This window comes from Antedon bifida, chromosome 5, assembly GCF_963402885.1.
Source record: "Antedon bifida chromosome 5, ecAntBifi1.1, whole genome shotgun sequence".
Taxonomy (NCBI): Eukaryota; Metazoa; Echinodermata; class Crinoidea; order Comatulida; family Antedonidae; genus Antedon; species Antedon bifida.
Window position 1 is genome coordinate 622,297 of NC_136230.1, and position 22,159 is coordinate 644,455.

General features: G+C 31.5%; 2 protein-coding genes across 3 annotated transcripts in view; one reads left to right on the forward strand and one right to left on the reverse strand.

Moving 5' to 3' along the window:
- Positions 1 to 13,719, forward strand: part of LOC144842356 (glypican-6-like) — a 49,226-nt gene extending 35,507 nt beyond the window's left edge. Inside the window, exons 6-8 of the mRNA XM_078698807.1 lie at positions 8,225 to 8,511; positions 9,029 to 9,213; positions 9,721 to 13,719. Of these exons, the coding sequence (XP_078554933.1) occupies positions 8,225 to 8,511; positions 9,029 to 9,213; positions 9,721 to 9,932 (684 nt within the window). The 3' untranslated portion in view covers positions 9,933 to 13,719. The remainder of the gene's footprint in view (positions 1 to 8,224; positions 8,512 to 9,028; positions 9,214 to 9,720) is intronic.
- Positions 13,720 to 14,726: 1,007 nt separating this feature from the next.
- LOC144842090 (ras-related GTP-binding protein A) lies at positions 14,727 to 21,963 on the reverse strand. 2 transcript variants are annotated; one of them, XM_078698453.1, is made up of 9 exons: positions 21,816 to 21,963; positions 20,875 to 20,953; positions 19,683 to 19,782; positions 19,372 to 19,438; positions 18,478 to 18,700; positions 17,710 to 17,928; positions 17,408 to 17,499; positions 17,015 to 17,130; positions 14,727 to 16,594 (listed from the first exon to the last, which is right to left on the reverse strand). In XM_078698453.1, the coding sequence occupies exons 2-9, from the start codon at positions 20,926 to 20,928 to the stop codon at positions 16,509 to 16,511; spliced, it is 957 nt and encodes a 318-aa protein (XP_078554579.1). In that variant the 5' UTR covers positions 20,929 to 20,953; positions 21,816 to 21,963; the 3' UTR covers positions 14,727 to 16,508. The 2 variants fall into 2 exon arrangements, with proteins under 2 accessions (XP_078554579.1, XP_078554580.1); XM_078698454.1 differs by lacking the exon at positions 20,875 to 20,953.
- Between the last annotated feature and the right edge of the window lie 196 nt (positions 21,964 to 22,159).

The following is a 22,159-nucleotide window of genomic DNA, read 5'->3' on the forward strand; positions in this document are numbered from 1 at the left end:
ATGGGAGTATGTTTCCATAGGTGTTTGATCAGGAGATGACTGGGGTAATAATGTTCAGCGCATTGAGAGCTTGCTTATATGCGCTATATAAGAATGAACTATTATTATTATTATTATAATGTAATAGCCACCATCTGGTATCATCATTCCTCTAGTATTTATAACACATCATCTACATCCATTTCCATCAATTACTCATCTTTACATTAAAATGATTTAACTTTACACATTATGAAATTTACAGATGTTGAAGAAATTAAAATTTGTAATCCGAAAACATTTGATGGAGTATTTAAAAAAACTGGTTGTCTTGGTAACAGGAGGCAATTAAAGTTTCTGAAGATTGTCAATGTAAAATTAATCACAGAAGTTTTGATTAAAAGTGATAATGTTTTATTTATTATGATGAAAAGAAATAGTTAATGGTTTTCAATTAACTGGTTTATTACATGACTGCTGCTGGTATTGTATGTATGTTGATTTAAAAGATGTCTTTTGTTTAGGCGATTCTCCATATCTATAATGTCTTCATTACATAGGCAAATTCCTATATATGTATCACATGTGATGTCTGTATCATGTCTTTTGTTTAGCCAAATCTCCATCTATAATTTCCCCAGTATCATAGGCAAATTCCTTTATACAGTATCACATATGTATCACATGTGATGCCTGTATCATCATAGGACATAAGCCTTATTTGTCATACTGTATGTGGAGATCTAATATTTTGCGATAACCATAAGTTTCAGACAATGTATATTAACAATATGAATTTGAAACGTTCAATATTGTACCTAAATGTCATCTCTCTAGTGACTAGCTATAGTTTGCGTGAATAAACTTCAACTGGCTTTTTGTTTTATAAATCCATTATATTCCGTTGTTAATGACTTGAACATTATGTATACGCATTTGTCTAATCAACGTTAGCATTTATTCGGTCAGTTTGCTTGCTGGGCTTAAGGTTTTATCGTTGCGTTCACTTTGACATTTTGTTCGATGCAAATAATGGAGAACGTAAAATAAAACTGATTAAATGAATGATTTTTGGAATATCATTTGACAAAAATAATATATGGTTTAACGTAATGAATTTATACAGATAAAAATAATATAATTCAGTGGTTTTTTTTTTATCGGCAAACAATGACATTGTATTTATAGCCACGAATGTTATGGATTTTTGTCTGAAAGAATAATTAATTGTTGTGGTTTCCTCAGATGTATAGCACCACTAATAAGTAGAAAAATACTGCTTTAATATCATTTTCTGGTTATAGTTGTATAGGTATCTACAAACTTTTGGATGAATTTTTTGTTGTCTTGTTGTGTGATCTTGCTGATAAAAATCGCGGAAAGGATTGTAATTGTTATTAAGATCCGAATGTGTGATCTGGTTGATAAAATCACCGAAATGATATTCATTGTTATGAAGAATGTGTTCTGGTTGATAACAATCTATCAATTGTCGGCTTTGATTCAGTATCATTTGTTTCTTTGCTCTATACTATCATAAATCAGTTTGATTGTTTATAATCGTGTTCTTTTATGGATATTAAACTCATTATCACCCACATATGGATGGCACTTGAAGACACTTTAGTGTTGTCTCAAGTTTTTAATATCCTAAATTTAAATTGTTGTCATCAACTTTGTTTGACTGGGTAAAATAATAATGGTATGCAGTACAGTATGTAGATTGTTCCAGACAAGTTATTTCAATAGTACAGTACATTTATGAATTTATTTTCTATTATCAGTTAGTAATAATATTACAAGATCTTTTTAAACACTTTATCAACTACTGTACCTAAATGAAACAATCAGAAACAAGAAGTACATGTAACCAAATAAATTGGTCATTGAACTATTCAATATGTCTAGTTTCTATTCTGATATATCTTCTACAAAAACCTTCCATATATCTTCTAACTTGTGTTTTAGTGCTGTTTGTTTTTGTTGTCTATTCTATTATACTGTTTCTAGTTTCTATTCTGGTATATCTTCTACAAAAACCTTCCATATATCTTCTAACTTGTGTTTTAGTGCTGTTTGTTTTTGTTGTCTATTCTATTATTATTGTCTATTTGTTTACACTGGCAAGTTTCACTTTGACAATAGGGAGTTCACTATAATAATACCTCTATGCTTTGACATGTGATGGTTATTAATTTAAGAATACAATGCATTTACTGCTGCTTAACTTTATTTGATTTCATAATTATAGATTTTTTTTATTATCAATATTTATTATATTATCATAATCCAAGAAAACGATGCTTTTTATGCATCTAAACATCATAAATAATGATAATATAACTTTTTGTTCTTTTATTGATCTTTAGCCCGTGTCAATAAAGACAATGACAAAGTGGAAGTCATTGTTTATGTTCTTTGTGTTTAATGACATCTAATGGTCCAAGTGTAAGTTCCTGTATTGACATATTCACATTTCCACCTTTATCAGTTCTGTTCTAGTTATACTCTTCCATTTTTCATGAACCATTGTACGCTAATAATCAAAATTTGTTAGTGTCGTACGCTAAAACGTCATAGGTGTGCATCACAGTATGAAGCCATACTTTTTACAGTAAATGCTTGGAATATGGCTTTACTAGAACTGTCAAATCTTTAAATATCGTACTCTCTGAAACCATACTTTTCCTAAGAGTCTGAAGCAATATGGTAAAAACTCAATTATTACATTATCCACCAGTTTAGTAATTGTTCCTTTAACCACTTTACTTCGTACAATTCTTTCTCATTGTCAAAATAATATTACAAACACAAATGACATATATGGCTATTACTTGGATCCTGGCTTATATACTTATTTAATCTAATCAATAGATCTTCTCTGCATTTATCATTCGTTGTCGTCTTGAGTCATAGCACCTATGTCTAAGTACATTAAGTATTCATTCTTATTCATTTATCTTGCATAATCTTTGTAAAGTTTATCCGTACATTTTCCCAAAGCTACTGATCGATTAATTCATCCTTTTCCTTCATCTATTATTAACTTGTTTTGAATTTTATTATCATAAATTACTATTTAATTGTGTACATTCTAAATGCTTTTTTAAAATTCTGTAATAATTGACTTAAACTTGCCGTAACCTACATTTTAAAGTGGTGTACTGTGGACCTATAAATTATAGTACCATTGGCATTACAGTTTACCATGAAACTTTATTTTAACACTGTACAGTATGTCCGGGTACGAAATTTGGAGGTTGGTGGGATTATACCCGGATGTAATCAACAATGGATTTAGCCTAAATTTGAGTTTGGATTATACTCTAGCACTGGATTATACTCTGTATTATAATACAGTATATATTTTCATGTCTTTTATAAAACATGCCTTGCTTGTTTTTGCCCGACATTTACGCCTACAGTATGATTAAAACCGAAGGTTGTTTTAAAACCAGAAGATAGTACCTTAAGACATGATCGTCTAATTATTTTGAAAAGCAATTGTAGTGAATTTATTCTTTCATCGTCCCTAGTAACCTGTGGTGGTTTAAATAAAGTGGTTCAATTTGAAATCAAATGACGCAGTAATTAAGTGGATAAAGTTTCATAATTTCCTTAAGCAATTTCTTATAAAATGGAAATTATGAGATGTTCGTAATGTATGATTTTTTTTAAACACAGCTAGAGTAAATGATCTTGTATTCCCTACAAAATTGATGAAAGCAATACAAATCAAATATAATGGACTCTTCCAAATATAGATGACCTTATGATGTCATCAAATTTGACCTAATGATGTCATCATCATTTAACATAATCCATTGTTGATGACTCCTCATAGACAAGATGATGGTTTTGAGATGTATTTTAAATAGTTGTCACTGAATATTCTTTCTAAATTCACTGTGTAAATCATAATATTTTGTATAGTTTTAGCTAGATAGTGTGTGTATAATTAATGAAATATAAATCAGGTGAAAAATATATTGGGTATCGCTTCTTAATAATAATCATTAAACATTTCATTCATTATTAAAATATTGAACATGAAAATATTTACAGAAACGGTGTATTTAGGTATATTTATTTTCATTTTTTATAGCCGCTTACGTTAATGCCGCGAATGACAGAGTAGATACAGGTGCTATCGCATTCTACATCAAACCTAACCTCGTCATTTGTGGCATTAAGTTACGTTATTTGGCTTTGTCCCAAGCACGACAAGCAGTCAGAATAGTAAATTACGTTTTACACTGAAAATGAATGAGCGTCTTCCCCTTGAGAGTGTCCTTAGAGCGTTTCTTACAGCCATCATGTTTATTAATGATTGAATGCGTTTAAATGCTTACTGCGCATTCTAGGCATTAATGTATTACAACTGTAAACAAATAGGATTGTTCTTAGTTTATGTAACCATATTTAGACTCTGATATTCAATAGTGTGTATTACAATGATTTATAGTTTAGTAATAGTTATTTTTACCATTTACAATAGTATAATGATAACTATTATACTACAGTATATACTGTATAATTATACATGAAAATGGATTTCTGGCACACATTATATCTGATGGATGAGATGAAAAATTGCTAAAATTATTTCAATTTAACATTCAACTTAATTCAAGAAAAAGCGACAGTTACTATTATGACATCACTGTTCCAGCCTAAAAAAATGATTAAACTGTATGAAGTCATCACAAATATCACGGTACTTATAAGCAGATCGCAAGCCAGTGAAATAGTGTGTGCTATTTCAACTTTAGCCGACAATGTCATTGATTCTTAGTATTTGTGAAGTCAACACAGGCATCACGACCAATAGTTATTACAGTCGTCTAAGCCTACGCGACCTCATCACAATTACAGTTTTACATTCCACTACGGCTACAAAACGGCTTCAGAAAATCAATAAAGAAATTAATATTGGAGATAATTACCCACACGCATGTAGCCACGTTCAGAACATTTCAGATGTAAAAGCCCAGCAATGAATCATGCGTTTGCAGCTCCCTGAGGGCGCTAGATTCTGTTGTTGGTCATTCTTGGATTGAAATGTAGTGGACATGGAAAAAGATCAAGATTATGATTAAATTATTATTAAATCATATAATAACCCTCCTTATTTATTAGCAATTATCTTGTGCCTAGTGTACACGGATAAACCAATAATAGCCCTTCCCCCCGAAGTGAGAGATCATCATCATAATAACATTTATTTCCAAATAATGGTGGCATCACCAAGAAAGCAAATGCTTGTATCAAATACAATACGAACAGAAGAATTTTAGTTGAACAATATAAGAATATATATTCCACAGATCTATGGCCTGATTATTCAGTAACCCATCATTCAAAGACATTAATAACCATCTGTGTAGAATTGATTTAGGTTGGTTTCGGATCATTTCAAGATTCTAAGTTAAATTACCAAGAGACATATCTAAAAGAGCCATTTATTGAATGAGTTACCATAGTTACTAAGTGAGGCTTCCAAGATAAGCAAAACGACTGGGAAGAAGCATAATCTTGATTTATGAATGTTTTTTTACATAATTTTGTTTTTCTTCAGCACATTATTTATTAAATATACTTAGCATCGAAGAAAATCCATAGTTTTAAAATAAAAAACCCTTCTTTCAATGTCAGAAGATATCAATTTTGTATATTAACTAAAACTAAATAATTGATATAATTGATGAGTGACTTTGAATGCTATTAATCATACTGAATTAAGAATATTGTATTATTACAAATACATACCTGCTTTGCTTTTCTTAATAAATACATCTCATGAAATATTTTCCTTGTAGCGAATACTCAAGTAAAATTAACACACAGACAGACAAATTATATTAAATTAATTTAAATGAATTATTAGATATTTTTCCCGATTCCCAGACACTCTAATTCACCTTGTTCTAATAATATATATTTAAAGCAACAAAAATTACTTTGACTTTTGAAAACTAATTTATGTACGTAAATGATTTATATACATTTTGTAATTGGTATTGTCCAGTGTAACCTGAATATTACTTACCAACGTAGACGTAATTTTTATTCCCAAATGACCAATTTAAATTGAAATACAAACTGTATTTTCAGTTTTGTTTAAAGCTTGAATATCGACAAGAATGACCAGGAGAACAATATGGTGATAATAAATTAACTATTATCTTATAAAATATTCTTTTCTGTTTTTCTCTCTCAATAATTCACAGAGTAGTTCTTTGTTTATCTGTACAGTAATTTAAACGACCTCGTTTTCAAGATTCTTACGTTATATTATGATTGATAATAAATCTACAATAATGTTTTTTCTTGGTAATGTTATCAGCTTGGATTTTTATGTCAATTAAATGATGATATAGCCTGTAGGTTATGTTATCATAGCAGTTTCTATGGATACTTATCTAACATTACATTAATAATACATTGTTTTATGTCGTGTGACAATATTAATTGAAGCTTATAGCGTTTTTGTCAACATCTCAAAAAATGCTCACATCCCCTAATGATAATTGATCTAGTCCTAATTTAACCTACCCCTGTTTTTAAACATGTTTAGTCTGTTCTCAGAAGTGAAAGTGTGAACCGTAATTCTAAAATTAATTAGGTTATGGGATTAAGTTTAAGTTATCATTCCATCTCCGTTAATCCTAAATATAATTAATACAATTTCCAATTACTTTTGATGTTATCATATCAGTCAGGCTTGATTTCTAGATGGTAATTCTGTTTTATATTGGTAAAAATATAAACAATTTGGGACACATGGGACAAGTCTACTCAATTGAGACTTGGTACAAGTCTGCTCAGTTGAGACTTCTACTCAATTGAGACTTGGTTCAAGTCTACTCAATTGAGACTTGGTAAAAGTCTACTCAATTAAGACTTCTACTCAATTGAGTAAACTCCAAAGCCATGCTCATGAGTTTATCATCTATTCATGTGTTCTTTTATAAATGTTGAATTACTAATTAGATGAGGTAACCTTTGGAGTTAATAAAGTTCCATCACTTGCACATGTGTCCACACCAGATGTGTGATGGCTTCTACTTGATGATCTTTGGTCTTATCCTTTAGAGACTAAGCTAACCACTACAGTATATAAATCATTTATTTTTGTGCTATGCTTATCTGAGTGACATTATTAAAGATGAAACATACTTAGAATGAGAGCATAAGTGGTGGTTTAAGTATGTTCACTTAGACTAGTTATAAATTATATTATCCTTGGCAATGTCAGAGATATATTTAATACTTAATGTGGGAAATATTTAAACACACACAGTTCTTACTTATATTTCTTCCTTCCTAACGTCAAACTTAATATATTTTATCCCCCCTACATCCTTTTGATGACTCATCGATTCTTAGATGAGGACTCAAATAAGAATTGATACCGGTAATCACTTGTCAATTATCAGCTTCTCTAAATCTCTAATTTTAGATCAAAGCGTACAAAGCGTAAAGGTAATTTAATCATACTATTGCACGCCATGTGACCCACAATTGTCCAATCAAATGACAGAAATTTATTTAGATGTTACATAATACATTCTATGACATTCTTCGAAGTTAAATGTAATTTAATTGGAATGATATTCTTAATATTGGCTCCATTAACTAAATTCATAATTAACATTAATGTGACAATAAGCGTTATTTTGTAATTAGTGTTGTAGTAACCAAGATCGTTTATTGCTGTAATAAACCGACACAAACCATTTATAATGTCACTCGTTGTATAATAAACCTTATTAATTTAGGCTGTACAAATACCAATTTGCCGTCGTTCATTTAGTTGTATCTGTGTCGTTGATATCCTGAGTGGAATGTTAATTTATAATTTAGTTGGTATGATCGCTAAATAGATACTGCGTAGGCCTACATCATGAATGCCAAAGTGATTGTATAGATTAAGTAGAAATGTGATTTGTGCAGAATATTTGCATGTCTGCAGATTATGGATTTACAGGAAGTTGGATATTGTTTCAACGTTTCAATATGTAGATGGCTTTGGGGCAATTTACAACTTCTAAAAACACACATTTCAAAATTACGTATTTAACAAAACATTTGAAAAATGTTTTAAAATAAATATGTACAAATTTTATTATAATTTTTTTCTAATTTGTTTTTTAAAACATTTTAATATTGTGTTGAAGTGATTGATTCATATACACTCCTAATTATTATTATTAATAAAGATTTAATCTGTTTTTTGTTGTAGTCTTTTGAAAAATGTGGCCATCTAGTAAGAAAACGGCGATCATCCGAACCAGACAAGAAAAAATTGGGTAAGAAACCGGATTGGAGTAGATACCGCCCTCAAGGAAATAACAATCCATCATCGACGGCTCTGGGAGCTACCCTCAACGGCTACATTGCCGAAAGTGCAAAGATGTTAAAGAACTCTATTAATTTCTGGGAGGATCTGCCGTACCTCATGTGCAGTGACGACAACTATGCAGCGGAAGCGTCCAATCAGAACTGCTGGACTGGGATCGAGATCGGAAAGTAAGTATTAAACACAAACGACACATTTAAAAAACTTTAATTGGTTAATTTGTGCCTTTGATAATGTTTACTAAACGCCAACAGCGAGTGACTCGCCAATTACAAGATGGATAAACTATTTTATAATTTAATAATTTATCATGCTTAAGTTTTATTTGAGGCTTAGGGAGTAGAGATGAAAGAGTTATAACCCTAGCACTAGGTCAGGATTGAACACTGGATCTTGGGATTGGAAGGCAAGCATGTTAACCACCAAGCTACAACTCCACTACGTGCAATTACTATATTAACTACAGTAGTATGTTAGGTCATGGGAATCACCTGTTATGCAAATTGTATGCGTCCTCTATAATATCTACATATTTGTGTCTGCCTACTTTATTTTCATAAAGATTATCTTATTATATAATATAGCATTATTTAATCATTAACTTTACTTGTATCGATCCTACTGTATTATTCAGTATATAATAAGATTATAGATTTTTTAAAAATAATGGTGTTTATTAACTCACAGTTATGACCGGCCTATTGTAAAAAGCGGGCTAGAATTCCAAGGCAATAACTCAGAAGTTGACATGGTAAGCAGAAGAAGATCGCCCTCTACGTTGGAGTATAAGGCTTTGCTTAAAGACATTACAGCTCAACTTAATCATGCTTATACCGGAAGAGATACAGAATTTATATCATTAGTTCCTGATGGTAAGTAACTAGCTTAGTTCCATTAAATAAAACATCAAGATTTACATTTATATGGAATAAAATAACATCAGACTCACAGACATTAAGATTTTACATAAATAAATATACCAGATAGACTCATAAGCATTTAGTTTATATGGAAGAAAATCTCAGTCTATTTTGTGCCTAGCTTACCTGGATAAACCGACAAATACCATATTCTCCTCAAAGAGCGAGATATATATATATATATATGCCTGAGTAAATCCTACTCTAGAAGGCAGTTGGAACATCAAGACATTCTCAACTTCACTTTCTTTAATAATAGGAATCACTGTAAACCTTACTTACTGGTGTTCATTTGTCAGTAAACATTTATTACAAAATGTATGTAAGACTTTTCTGATGTTAAGCAGAGTTTTTATATTAATTTATTTGTATTCATTTGCATCCAACATCCAAATGCTACCAACAGAATACTTTAAAATACACAAAATATTAAATACGGTACTATCATTTTTTTTTCAGACGAAGATTATGATGACGAAGGCAGTGGTAGTGGCAGTGGATCTGGTTCTGGTGATGGATCAGTCAACGATATCACTGTCACAACCATTGACAACGATCCTAAATATCGACCTACCAAATTCCCAGACAATGCAGCACCTTCGCAAGCAACAATAACATTATCTGTATTAATTTTCTCTATGTTATTTTCATGTCTCTTCCGCGGCCATTGAAAATGACCAGTGCTGAAGCTGTTTAAAGATTAGTTATATAAGAATAATAAATAACTAAAGGTACTAATAAGAACTGGAACCAAGATTCTGGCGTGTACACCATAGCATAATGTACTATACCTCTATTGGGATATCATTTGATATATCCTCCAACAGTGGTATAGTACATTAAGATGCCTCTGCCGTATGTATTAGCAGTGTAGAACAGTTTACTATGCAGGAAGTATGGAGCAGTCTGTTGTCAAGAATCCTCTAGAAATAGTACTTCTGGAAGTATGGGTAAATAGACATGAATGTCTCCAGAAATCAGAGAGAGCACGTAATATGTCAACAAACGAGGGCGAAACAGTCGTTAGGAATTTAGAATTCCTGTCAACTTTTCCTAGAGGTTAGTCTTCACAGCACTGCTGACACAGAGACATGACGGGCAGTTTAAATGAATTGATAGAGAATGTACAATGCTGCTTCTGATGAGAATCAAAATGCTTAATGTTTACTTCCAATTCCCAATAAAAAATACAGAAATCATGCTCATTACGACATGAAAATGTTAAATGTTCTGATATGGAATAACGGATGTGAAGTTGCTTGTCACTGGACTTTAATGCTAGAGCCACAAGTAGACATTCATGCTGGCGATATATTTGAAATCAACGTTTGTCAGAAGCACCAGCCTGGTTTCAATTTAGTGATAACTGTTATAAAGATTGTTTTTAGTAACATATCTTTTATTTATTTTTTATTTTAAATGTGAAAAATGTTAATTGTAAATAGAGATATTGTGGTTTTGAAAAAATGAAGGTAGTTTATCTATGAATGGTGTGGCTATATAGCATGTCTTAAGAAAGACTTCAATGTTAATTAAGATTGGGCTTATGTATTGAGTCTGAATTTTGGGAGGTTTTTTTTAACACAATTGGCCAATGGTTCATAAAACTGAAAATAAGCACACAAATTCCATGTTAATATTCATTCCTTATAAATCCTGAACCAAGTCCCTTGCTTTTTAACAAAATTGAGAATTATAAATTATGCTTGATGTTGGTGCTTTATATTCGCAGGTTAAGTACTTGCACTTAACAATGTAAGTACCTAGTCTTTGAGATAAGTACTCCAAAAGTAAGAACTTCTCTTAAACCAAATATTAAATATGTTGGATTGCGAATGGAAATTGTAGAAATATTTTTAGATTTGATTTGTACTTAATCCAAAGCTTTCAAATGTTTCGATGCTAGGAGCATTTTATAGATCGGTATTCATTTGTTGAAATTCAGTATTATTTCTAACCAGTTATATATATATGGGACTGACAATAATAGGATTAGTAATATTTGCTATATTGATTGCCTATGTTGATTAGTTAAGTCGATGCTTAGGTGCCTTTGAGTGCTTCGGGCTTGCTTCATTTTGGGTGCCTTCTATTGACTGATACTCAAGCTCTGGTCACAAACATCATCATAATATTCTCTACAGTGTTCTTTTAATAATGTAGTAATAATGAATAATTTATGTAGTTAATGTCATTTTATAAAACCATTATATAAATCAGCAAGTGATATGCTAATGCTACTAAAAGCCCCTTTTATGAAAACAAATTTTGAATTGTAATATTGTTTTAAAACATTTTAAATTGAAAAGTTTTAATCTGAATCAAGTGATTGTGCAGTTGTTGGTTTTAATGGTTTTTAAAAACTCATTCATTTGTACATAGAAAAAATGTTTTTAAATAATAATGTATTATTACTTATATCCAAGTTATCTGGTAGAATATACGTCAACCTTCCAAGAATTAACCCTTTTGTGCCTCGTCGCTTTGTAATCACTAAAATCTATTTGATATGAATTCTTGTTTGGAACATGGTATTGTATTTTCCACCGATTTTCCAGTTCTTGAGTTTTGATATAATAAATAAGTCTTTATGCTTTTAGATTTTACATAATTGATAATTTTGATCATGAAACTTCAATTTGACCATTTATGGAATCATGTAGTTCAGATTTTAAACTTTAAGTACACCGGTATGGCATCTTAATTTAAGTAAAATCATTGGTTTGTGTAATTCAAAAGTTGATGTACTAAGTCAATTGTGTCTACAGGAAATATTACAAAAATGGAATCATTTGCTAATATAAGATTTGACAAGGAAATAAGTAACAAGTCCTTAAAAATCTAAGAAATCTTTAAAAAAATGTATTTAAACGAAAACAGTCCTGTTTAGTGTTCTTTGTTCCCACAAAATTAAAAACGAAAATAATCCAGAGACTGATAGATAACAATTTATCTTCCCTGGCGACAGCATTAAATTGGTTTGTTTTTATTTGTATTATAATTTTTTCATCCACCGATTATTGTCTGGTGTACTGTTTTTCTTTTAATGTTTAGTAGATTGAGATTATTAATTATCTTAAAATGTAAATTGTACAGAATCTTATAAAGTATAACATAAATCATTTTAACATTTTCTGTTCAGTTTAGCTGTAATATTTGCATTTGTATGTATTATAAGTTAGTGATGTATTCTATATATAAGACTGGGGTCAGTATAAGGTCATCTAGGGTCATCCTCATCTAAAATCTACCTAATTAATATCCACCATGTTTTTAAGTTTCATTCTTTAAGAAATAATATATTGATCAGAAAAAGCAGTATTAATCATGAACTTGTTGGTTTTTGTTTTTGTTTATAGCTTTTAATTTAAACAGTATTGTATGCATGTATACTGGGTAACTTGGGGTACACCCTTAATTTGTATGTAATGTGTAGTTAATGTGTGTTTAATACATACTGCATACATTTATCCAAGTTCTCAACAGCATCGGTATAAAATAATATGGAGCAGCAGAAATAGTCTTACTTTGTAATTCATTTATTCTACACGAATTAAGCTTGGTTCCCACTTGTACGCAATTCAAAGATGTAAAGCGCACTGCGATGGATAATCCAAACCGTTGGTTTGAGATTGGTCACTCAATTGCGATGCGCTTACGTCGTTGAGTTGCATCCAAGTTGGAAACAAGCTGTACGTTATGTGCTGTTGTGTTATGTTACTCATTTCAATACACTTTATGATATAAATGTGTATGCTGTATAAATACACACATACTATAATTATATGTATACATGGTATAGTTTATCTTAGTACAAAAAGAAAATACATTTATTATTTGCTTTGAGTTAATTAAGTTTGTAGGCTGTTAACTATTTCAGAAATAAAGACTGGACTAAATGATTTAAGCCAATTCTTAAAGTATGTATTGGTAGGCCTGTTATTATTTATACATTATGTATTGATACAATCCTTCAAAATAATTATAATCATGGAACATAAAAGTTTAGAAAGTATTACAAACTAAATAAAGTTATGTGTTTAAAATAACATTGTGAAAAATCATTACAAAAATTGTGTGAAAGAAGTTAAAAGTTAGTTTGAAAAAAGTTGAATTAAAAATTAGTGTGAACAGATTTTTAGTTAAAATTTTAAAAATAAAGCTTTTGACAAATTAATATCATGTAATATATATTTATATGTATCAATAAAAAAAATGATAATTGTTATTTGTATTGATTAATATTGATACAAATTGAACAGTTTATAAAATGGCAGGTTTAATGGCATAAACTGTCACAACCAATAGAGGGCGACAGTAACAACATTGTATATTTTGCCACCTGTAATATTTCTAGCCAGTCTTCAACTGATGTGCTTGATATAATTATTGGCATAGATAATAACCCTGAATATGTGTACCTTTTAAAATTCAATAAAATGATTTTGTACCAAAGGATTTGATTTGTGTATGTGTCATACTTTACTTTTTCTATACAATTTATTTTATTTCTAAAAATCTCCCACACATAAAGAACTCAATAGGATTGGATTAGAAACTACTAAGAAAATATTAAAAGTGATCACAAACCCACACCTGAAATTAAAGAATTGGATTAGAAACTACTAAGAAAATATTAAAAGTGATCACAAACCCACACCTGAAATTAAAGAATTGGATTAGAAACTACTAAGAAAATATTAATAGTGATCGCAAACCCACACCTGAAATTAAAGAATTGGATTAGAAACTACTAAGACCCACACCTGAAATTAAGGAAATGGATTGGATTAGAAACTACTGGGAAATATTCAAAGTAATCAAACCCAACATCTGAAGATTGAACCAATCAGAGCACAGATACTTTCTCAAGTTGCAGACGACAAGAAGAGTGTGACAGCTCTCAGTCTCATACATTGAAATTAAACTAGGCCTATTTATTGATTATTATTTAAAGAAAGTAATTATTTCGGAATATGGAAGTGACTACAATAAAACAAGGCTACCAGGCTCTCAATAAAGGTATGTTTGTAATTTAATTGCTGGACTAAGGCCTACTACTAGGCTAGAGCTAAGTCCTAGGCCTAATCAATTGATCTGTGGCATAATGCATGGGGCAAAGGCCCCTGGTTTAGCACTCCTAATGGGCCCTCCAACACTGGGCAGCATTGGGGCTGCTTATTCTCTGGGTTTAGCTAGTGAGCACTCATAGTCGTTACACCACTGTAAGAGAACTTAGTTGGTGGAGGTCATAACAATGTGCTGATTCAAATTTGTAGTATATTTTAATCTGTGACATAGTCTCTTGGAAGTTATACTTCAATTCTGTAGATCAGGAATCAAATAATTTTTACATCATTGCAACTTAAAGTGATTTTTTTTACCAGAGTAGTAGATGTCGGGGGCAGATTTAGGATTGTCGTCGTCATCATCATAAATAAAGTAATAAAAAACATGAATTAATAGTTATATTTTAATTGTATATTGTACATGTATATTTCACTTTCAATTGAAAAAAAAAACAAAATTGTATTTAATTACAAAAAAGTGAAATTATTCAGCTTCTTAAATAAACTATAATTGGAATCATAATATTGTTTTGTTTTTCATTCTTAAAATAATCATTTAACATTAAAAATAATCATATCAGTAGTATATTAATACCATAACTATGCTGATAGCATTCAAGTGCTAGATATTAGTGGTGCTTAAATATGGTTTGTTTGTACTATAATAATACCAATTTGTTAAACTTAAACAATTGATACAAAATACATACAAAAATAATCTTTCATGGTTTATATGTCATCAGCAGGTAATTGGCAAATAGTAATATTATACATTGGTTACAATCCCCCAAATTTGGGCTTTATTTTTAGATATCACATGCTTGAGGAAAGTACAGTTCCATGTACTTTGAATTGTATGCTTGGTTTCCACAAAGATGCAACACAAGTGACCAATGACAAGCGATAGATTATTCAAAATGTTGCTTGTCATTGGTCGACTCACTTGCATCCTAGTAGTAGAAACCAAGGATTAATGGTAATGTATTATCACATTGTCCAGTAGTAGCATATTTTGTGGATGGGCACAAACACAGTAATAATCACATTATTGGGTTTAATAAGAGATTTACAAGAGTTGCTCCCCCTACCCCCAAGTTCACAAATAAATCATCTCACTTCATAAACAATCAATCTTACCATATTCCTAGAATTCTTAATTATCTGTGTAACCAATTCTAAACTATTTCTTTTTTTCAAACCAGCACACAGAATTCTAAATCTATCAATGGGTAAAAAACATTAGGAAATTTTACATATCATTCAAAACATTTAATGTTACTTTTATACAATGTTTTCACATTATAATGATCCATGTGACCATTTTTCAGCTGTTACTGAAGATTGAACATATCTTTTTTTTTAATTAATTAAACTCTAAAACATCAAGTTACAAATTTAATAATTTACTTATTTATACGAAAAATCTAAAAATAATATTACATAATAAATTAACTTGTTTAAAGAATATATCCTAAAATGGTTTCCGTTTAAATATTTGTATACTAGTTAAGTCTGCTAAAAGCATTTACTAGGTAACCATCTTATCATACCAGTGAACAAAATATGTAATAAATACTAACAGTTTTTCTTAAGCACGTTCTTAAATCAGTTATATTCCAAAATTGGTGGTCCTTGGTGTTATTATTATATAATCTTCAATAAACTACCAAGCTTAAATAGCATAACTTAGGGAAATTATTCTACTGCACTTGCTCTACAATTTTTACTGCATTAATGAAATATTTATTTTCAATGTAGAAGTCTATGAGGCAGTCATTGCAATAAACAGTGTGTTTGATTAGTCTAAAAAGAGTAAGCAAGACGTAGTTACTGCAGTAACTGCAGTAGAATCATTTTGACTTAGTCCCTAAGCAAATGTAGCAGTTAGGGGAAAAATGGCAAAATCAGCACTGTGGTCATATTACAAAGTTTTCAAAACAATATAGACTATCTGATTAATCACATAAAACTCCTAGAAAGTAGGAAGACTTTTACCATTCTTCCCATCTGAAACAAATTGACTGCACACAGAGCATGCATATGTGGTCTTGAATGAAATTGTCTTCTTTCTACGCCAGTATAGTTTCGCTGTTGCCGTCTATTTGTAACCAGTTTCTAGAGTCACAAACACGGCCTGTTTGCAACTTACGACAACAAATGTGTTGACGGTGATCCATGTTACATAACAGAACCCGACTCTACCCTCTCTAACCTTTCAAAATGTTTTCTTGCATTTTTAATGTTGATCAGTGTGGCGGCAGAAGCTGTAGAAAAAGACGTGGGATTGGTTAGTCTTCAACAGAAAAGATAAGTACTGCCAGTGTTTTCATTTTGTTGGCACAGAAGCTTAAGTAACTTTTACAAGGTATATTTTAATTTTAATTATTGTCCTATGCCGATTGTAAGCCTACATAAACTGTTGGATGAACATACAGCTCCATTATATAAATATAATATCACTAGTAAGATGGTGTTGTTTCATTTCCGTAGTCACCGTTAACTGACTATAGTTTAGAAACTATTCTGCCGAAACTTCCAAGAATGAGAAGTATTGAGATGCAATTAATAAATAAAACAACTCATTTAATAAGTTTAAATCTCATCTGTATTGAACGACGGACAGTTGTCTTTCAATGCAGATGAGATTTAAAAGAGTTTATATAGTGATTTCATCTTTTACTTACGTATGGTCGGGTCCGACATGATCACCATTACGTATGTGTTTGATGTAAATACATCAATAAAGGATGCAAAGTTACTGTTTCTTACTTCCATACTTTGAAATGACGCTGCTAACTTACTGCAAAATAAAACAACATTACTGTCAATGGAAAAACCAGAAAAGAGATGCTCTGAAAAATAAGCCTTACCTAACCAGCTCAGGTCAGAGGCGGAAAACAGCGTGAATCAGGCTTATATTTCACTTGAAAAATAAAAAGACTACTACACTACAATACTAGACCCCCAGCCTGTTGTTTTTGCCTTCATCATGCAATGCACCCCCACTCCCACATCCTTATACACAATGCTGGATCCACCCCCTGCGGTTCAGGTAGATTGCATTAAATTGTTCTTACCTACAGCTCAGTTTGAATTGTTTAATTATGTTACTGATTTTTTCAAACCGATGTACATCTTTGTGTGGTTTACGCTGGCAATGTGAAATAACCTGAAAAAGAACAATATTTTTTATTAACACAAGGGAAACAAGATGGCGCATCCCGCAAGTCAGACAACACGTTTAGAATCCTTAGGGATTTTAAGGTTTGACTTCACTTAATAATTTGCCGATTGCGATACAATACCCAGTCGACAGAGACTGGGTAAAAATGAAGTACCTGACCGTCTACTGAAACTACTTTTGGTATACAGTACGTACCAAGAACGTCGCCCTCTCAAAAAGCAGAACCTCGTCAGCATCAATGATGTCAGCAAATTTTTGTAAGTTGGTCTCCAACTGCCTTACATTTGGAATTAAAAGATAGACTATACTGCTCCAGGCTTTATATAGTGTTTCATCCCATATAGATGTTCTGAAGCATGTGCATGTTAAAGGTTTTGAAAGTCTCTTTAAGTCATCCTCTCGTTCTTTAAAAATCTGAAAAAAAAATGTATTTTTATTTTTTTTTCAACCTTATTTATAGAGGGTGACTCTAAACAGCATATGCTGACAATCAAGAGGCCCTCATGATGAGTTATGGTAAGTGCCTGTGTGTGATAGTGGCTGTGTGTATATTTTGAAACTTAAAGTAAAGCATTTCGGTTCCAAAGAATGTAACATGTGGCAGTAGGAATAGATATAGTACTATATAGGTAGATGAAAACTAAGCAGAAAATTAGCTTGCCTATGTATGCTCCCACATCATGAGGTACTAGTACTTGTTCAGGTAACCGTCCACATAGAGATATCTGGTCCATAGCCATTGACATCAAGTTAGCATTTTTAGATTATAATATAATAATATAATATATATATAGAGACATTTATATAGCCCTATTTCATGAAGATCAAAGCGCTGTGGATGTTACACCTTACACATGGTGTGGTTCATGGACTATAACATTTATGGAGAGGGATGTTTGATGAACTTTTTTGAGTTATAGATAAAACTCCTGTTTATGAAGATACCATTATTTGTAATCATACCACATCTCGTTGGTCTTCTTGTACAAGATCCATCTTGTGTATGAGACAGAAGATGTTTGCATCTGGTGAGTTCTGCAGGATAGCTTCCAAACATGATTGGTAATAATGCATGTCCTTCTCCAGCTCCCTACTCTCGACATCAAAGACATAGATGAGCACCTCTACATTGCGGAATATGTTGTCACGCTGACTGGCAAAGTAATTCTCCATGAAGGCTTCTTGGCTACAAGAGTATTATATAATACATAAATAAATTCCTGTCATTTGATTAGATGATTGTGGGTCACATGGTATGCAATAGTATGCACTATTTTATATTACAGTGTATAGTAACATACATTGATGTATGTAGTGAGTGAGTTGCCGAGCGGTAAAGTGGAACCGTAATTACGTAGCCATAACATCGGCAAGGGTTTTGAGGCTCTCTCACTCCATGGTTCTGGTGGAAGAGTCTTCTCGGATAAGGACTATAAACCGTAGGTCCAGTGTACACATCTAGCTTATGTGCACTTTAAAGAACCTAGTACATCTTTCGACATGAGTAGGGGTTACAACCGGTGTACTAGTACATCATTCACAGCCACTGATCATAACTGGGCCCTCTGGGAGACCAGTCTTTGACTGAAGAGGTCACCCATTATAGATAAAATATTTCAATTCAATACTAGAGACGGATGCTGGTATGCAGAGAGAACTGGCTGTCACAATGGCAGATATGAAATTATGGAGGAATCTAGTTATATATAAGTTCGGGTCTGTCCCGGAATAAGTAAGTTAGTAGTGGTATAGTAAGTAAGTAAAAATGTCATCAAGAAACTGGAACACTGTGCCAACTTTATTTTACAGTTAGTGAGGTGTAGAAAAATAAAATTAACCATTAAATAGTTGACTTACCCTCCACAGTCCCACAAATTTAATACCAGGTTACCTAGGAAACGTACATGAGAATGCTCAACATCAACTGCAAAAGGAAAAAAAAAACAAATGAATTTAAGTGAATTTTATTTGCTACTATTAATTAGAATATTGTGTGTATTTTTGTCCGACATAACATATTAGATTAAAACAGTTATACAGTTTTACGGTTAGGCTAGACAGATTAGAAGGTTATGCCTGACGAATATAACCACAGCGATTAGTTACCAAAATTCTTAGGACAAGTGGCTAACATGACAGTCGATTTGAAATCTAGAGTTCAAACTTACTTGTGGCTCCTAATCTTCTGGTGTCTCTTGCGATGTAATTTGCAAAGATGATAGACCTCATACTGGTCTTGCCCGACCCACTCTTACCCATTAACAACACCTGTAACAAAGCAATCACATTATTAATATGCAAGATAAGTTACCACATAAGTTGACTGAGACAGCAAAGTAGTATCAGGCTTTTTTGTTGTAATTGGTAGTCAAGATGCTTTCTCTAAAGCTCTGTCCACACTACCAAACTTTATGTGATGTGTCCATTTATGGACATGATGATGTCATATCATTACCATATTTGGGCAAATCACAATTTTTTTGGTCAAACTAGTTTGACAGTGTACAGACAGAGCTTTATATAGTCACTCCAACATGCCTGTACAGGTCTAAAATACAAAATACTGTAATATAATTATTAATTATTCTGTCATAAGCACTGCCACTGGTCTCCCAAGATTTATAGATCAGAATAATTATTATTATTCATAAATAAAAAGAAAATATGTACAATTGCATCAAACACATCACAATTTATAAGTAATATTGAAATTATATGCATTCTAAAAATTCAACAACATGGTACATACAGTATTATAACGGTCAAACAATTGAAACATGCGGTTAATAGCAGCAAGCAATATCCAGCGATCCTTAAGCTCTGTCTACACTATCAAACTTTACGTGACAATTTGATGTGCCCATATACTGTATGGACATGATGATGTCATATCACTACCATATTTGGGCATATCACCACCATATTTGGGCAATTCACACTTTTTTGATAGTGTAGACAGAGCATTACATTTCAGGTATAAAACCAGAGTTTACTCTTCCCTGATAAAACCATCCTCCAGAAGAGACTCAACTTATATCAGTCAGTATGGTCCTAACTACTACTACTATATAAAGTACACTGACAAATTAATGTTAAACTCATCTTTTTGATATACTATTTAGAAAACTAACTTGTGTTTTTACATACATGGGTAAACCACTGGAAAGAAAATAAAATACTTAAGATAATACTAAATAACCATGTAGTAAAAGAACAAACATGCCTGTACACAAATATTTTACCAGTGTTATGAAACGAACGAAAAGATAAAAAAAAACAAAACACAGGGTTGCTTTTGAGACATCAAAATGGTAAATCTCTTCCAACCTATAAGTACGTACGCCATGCAGCTATTGTTACCTTTTTCTTTCGACTGCCATTTTGGGACCTGCGTCTAGTCTCCATTCTACTCATTGTTTAGCTTTGCTTTAAAATTTTACTGAAAAAGCATCAAACAGCTACGGTTTATTACTGTATAAGAAAACACTAAAAGCCTGTTGGTGGTGGCATTACATTTGTCTACAAATGCAAGAATATGTAGGTTCCTATTGTGCAGTTTATATACAAAAAAATCAAGAAATCTTGGTACTGTTCTATTGTTCTGCCTGTGTTACTAGACTCCTTCAACTAAATGCACATGCAATGAAATCGTCAAATCTTCTAAAATACACGACAACAGTAGTAAATTCCTATTGACTTGTAAACGTATTAAATATGAAATCCGGTTAAAATTCTGCAAACTCCTGGTTATATTTGAAATATTAGTAAAGTAAAGAATGATTATCCAACATCAGACTATAGCTGTCACCTGATAGAAGTGAGTTTTGTGTATGAAATGATTTTTGCCCGGTCATGGGAGGAAGGTCAACTTGCGCAATATCATTATTGTTACAAAAAAGTCATTGTTGAGAAATGAAACACACCAATTAGAGGAAATTATTTGATTAAATGGGCATGGTAGCAATTTCATTGGCTAATACGACCCTAATTGTTTGATTAATGATTGGGCCTTTTTTATTATAACTGTTTTGTTTTTCTTTCTGACCTTTTAAAGCATTGCGGCAAGAATAATGATCAAACAAAACAGTTTGACATAAGTAATTAGATGCAGTCAAGTATTAATAACTTGTATTGTAGCAAAATACACATAAATTCACAATGAAAACATAGACAAACACTATATGATGGAATGATCAACTCCAGTCATCCTGGCTAGGCTACACACAGCAGTGCCAGAAATTGTCATGAATAAAACAAAACATGCGAATTGTATAACGGTATATAATATCATTTAAACAAACCTTTTTCTTCATTTTACAACAGGAATATTACGAGTGAAATATAGTCTAATTTGCCAAAATGGATTAAGATATAATTTCGGATAAAGTATAATTTCGAAGGTATTCTGATGACTAGGCCTAGCACGGGGGCAGGAAAACACAATCCTTCCTTCTAATCTCTCACACAGTCAGGTGACCCATTGCTTTGGCTTGTTCCATTTACGTACAGGAGGTTCAATTGCAATTAGGAATTAAATCATTTTTAAACAAATTGGAATTAATCAATTTTACGAGATTCTAATGTTATAAAAAATAAATTATATGTAATTTATTTAATACACTTGTAAACGTTTGTTATTTACATT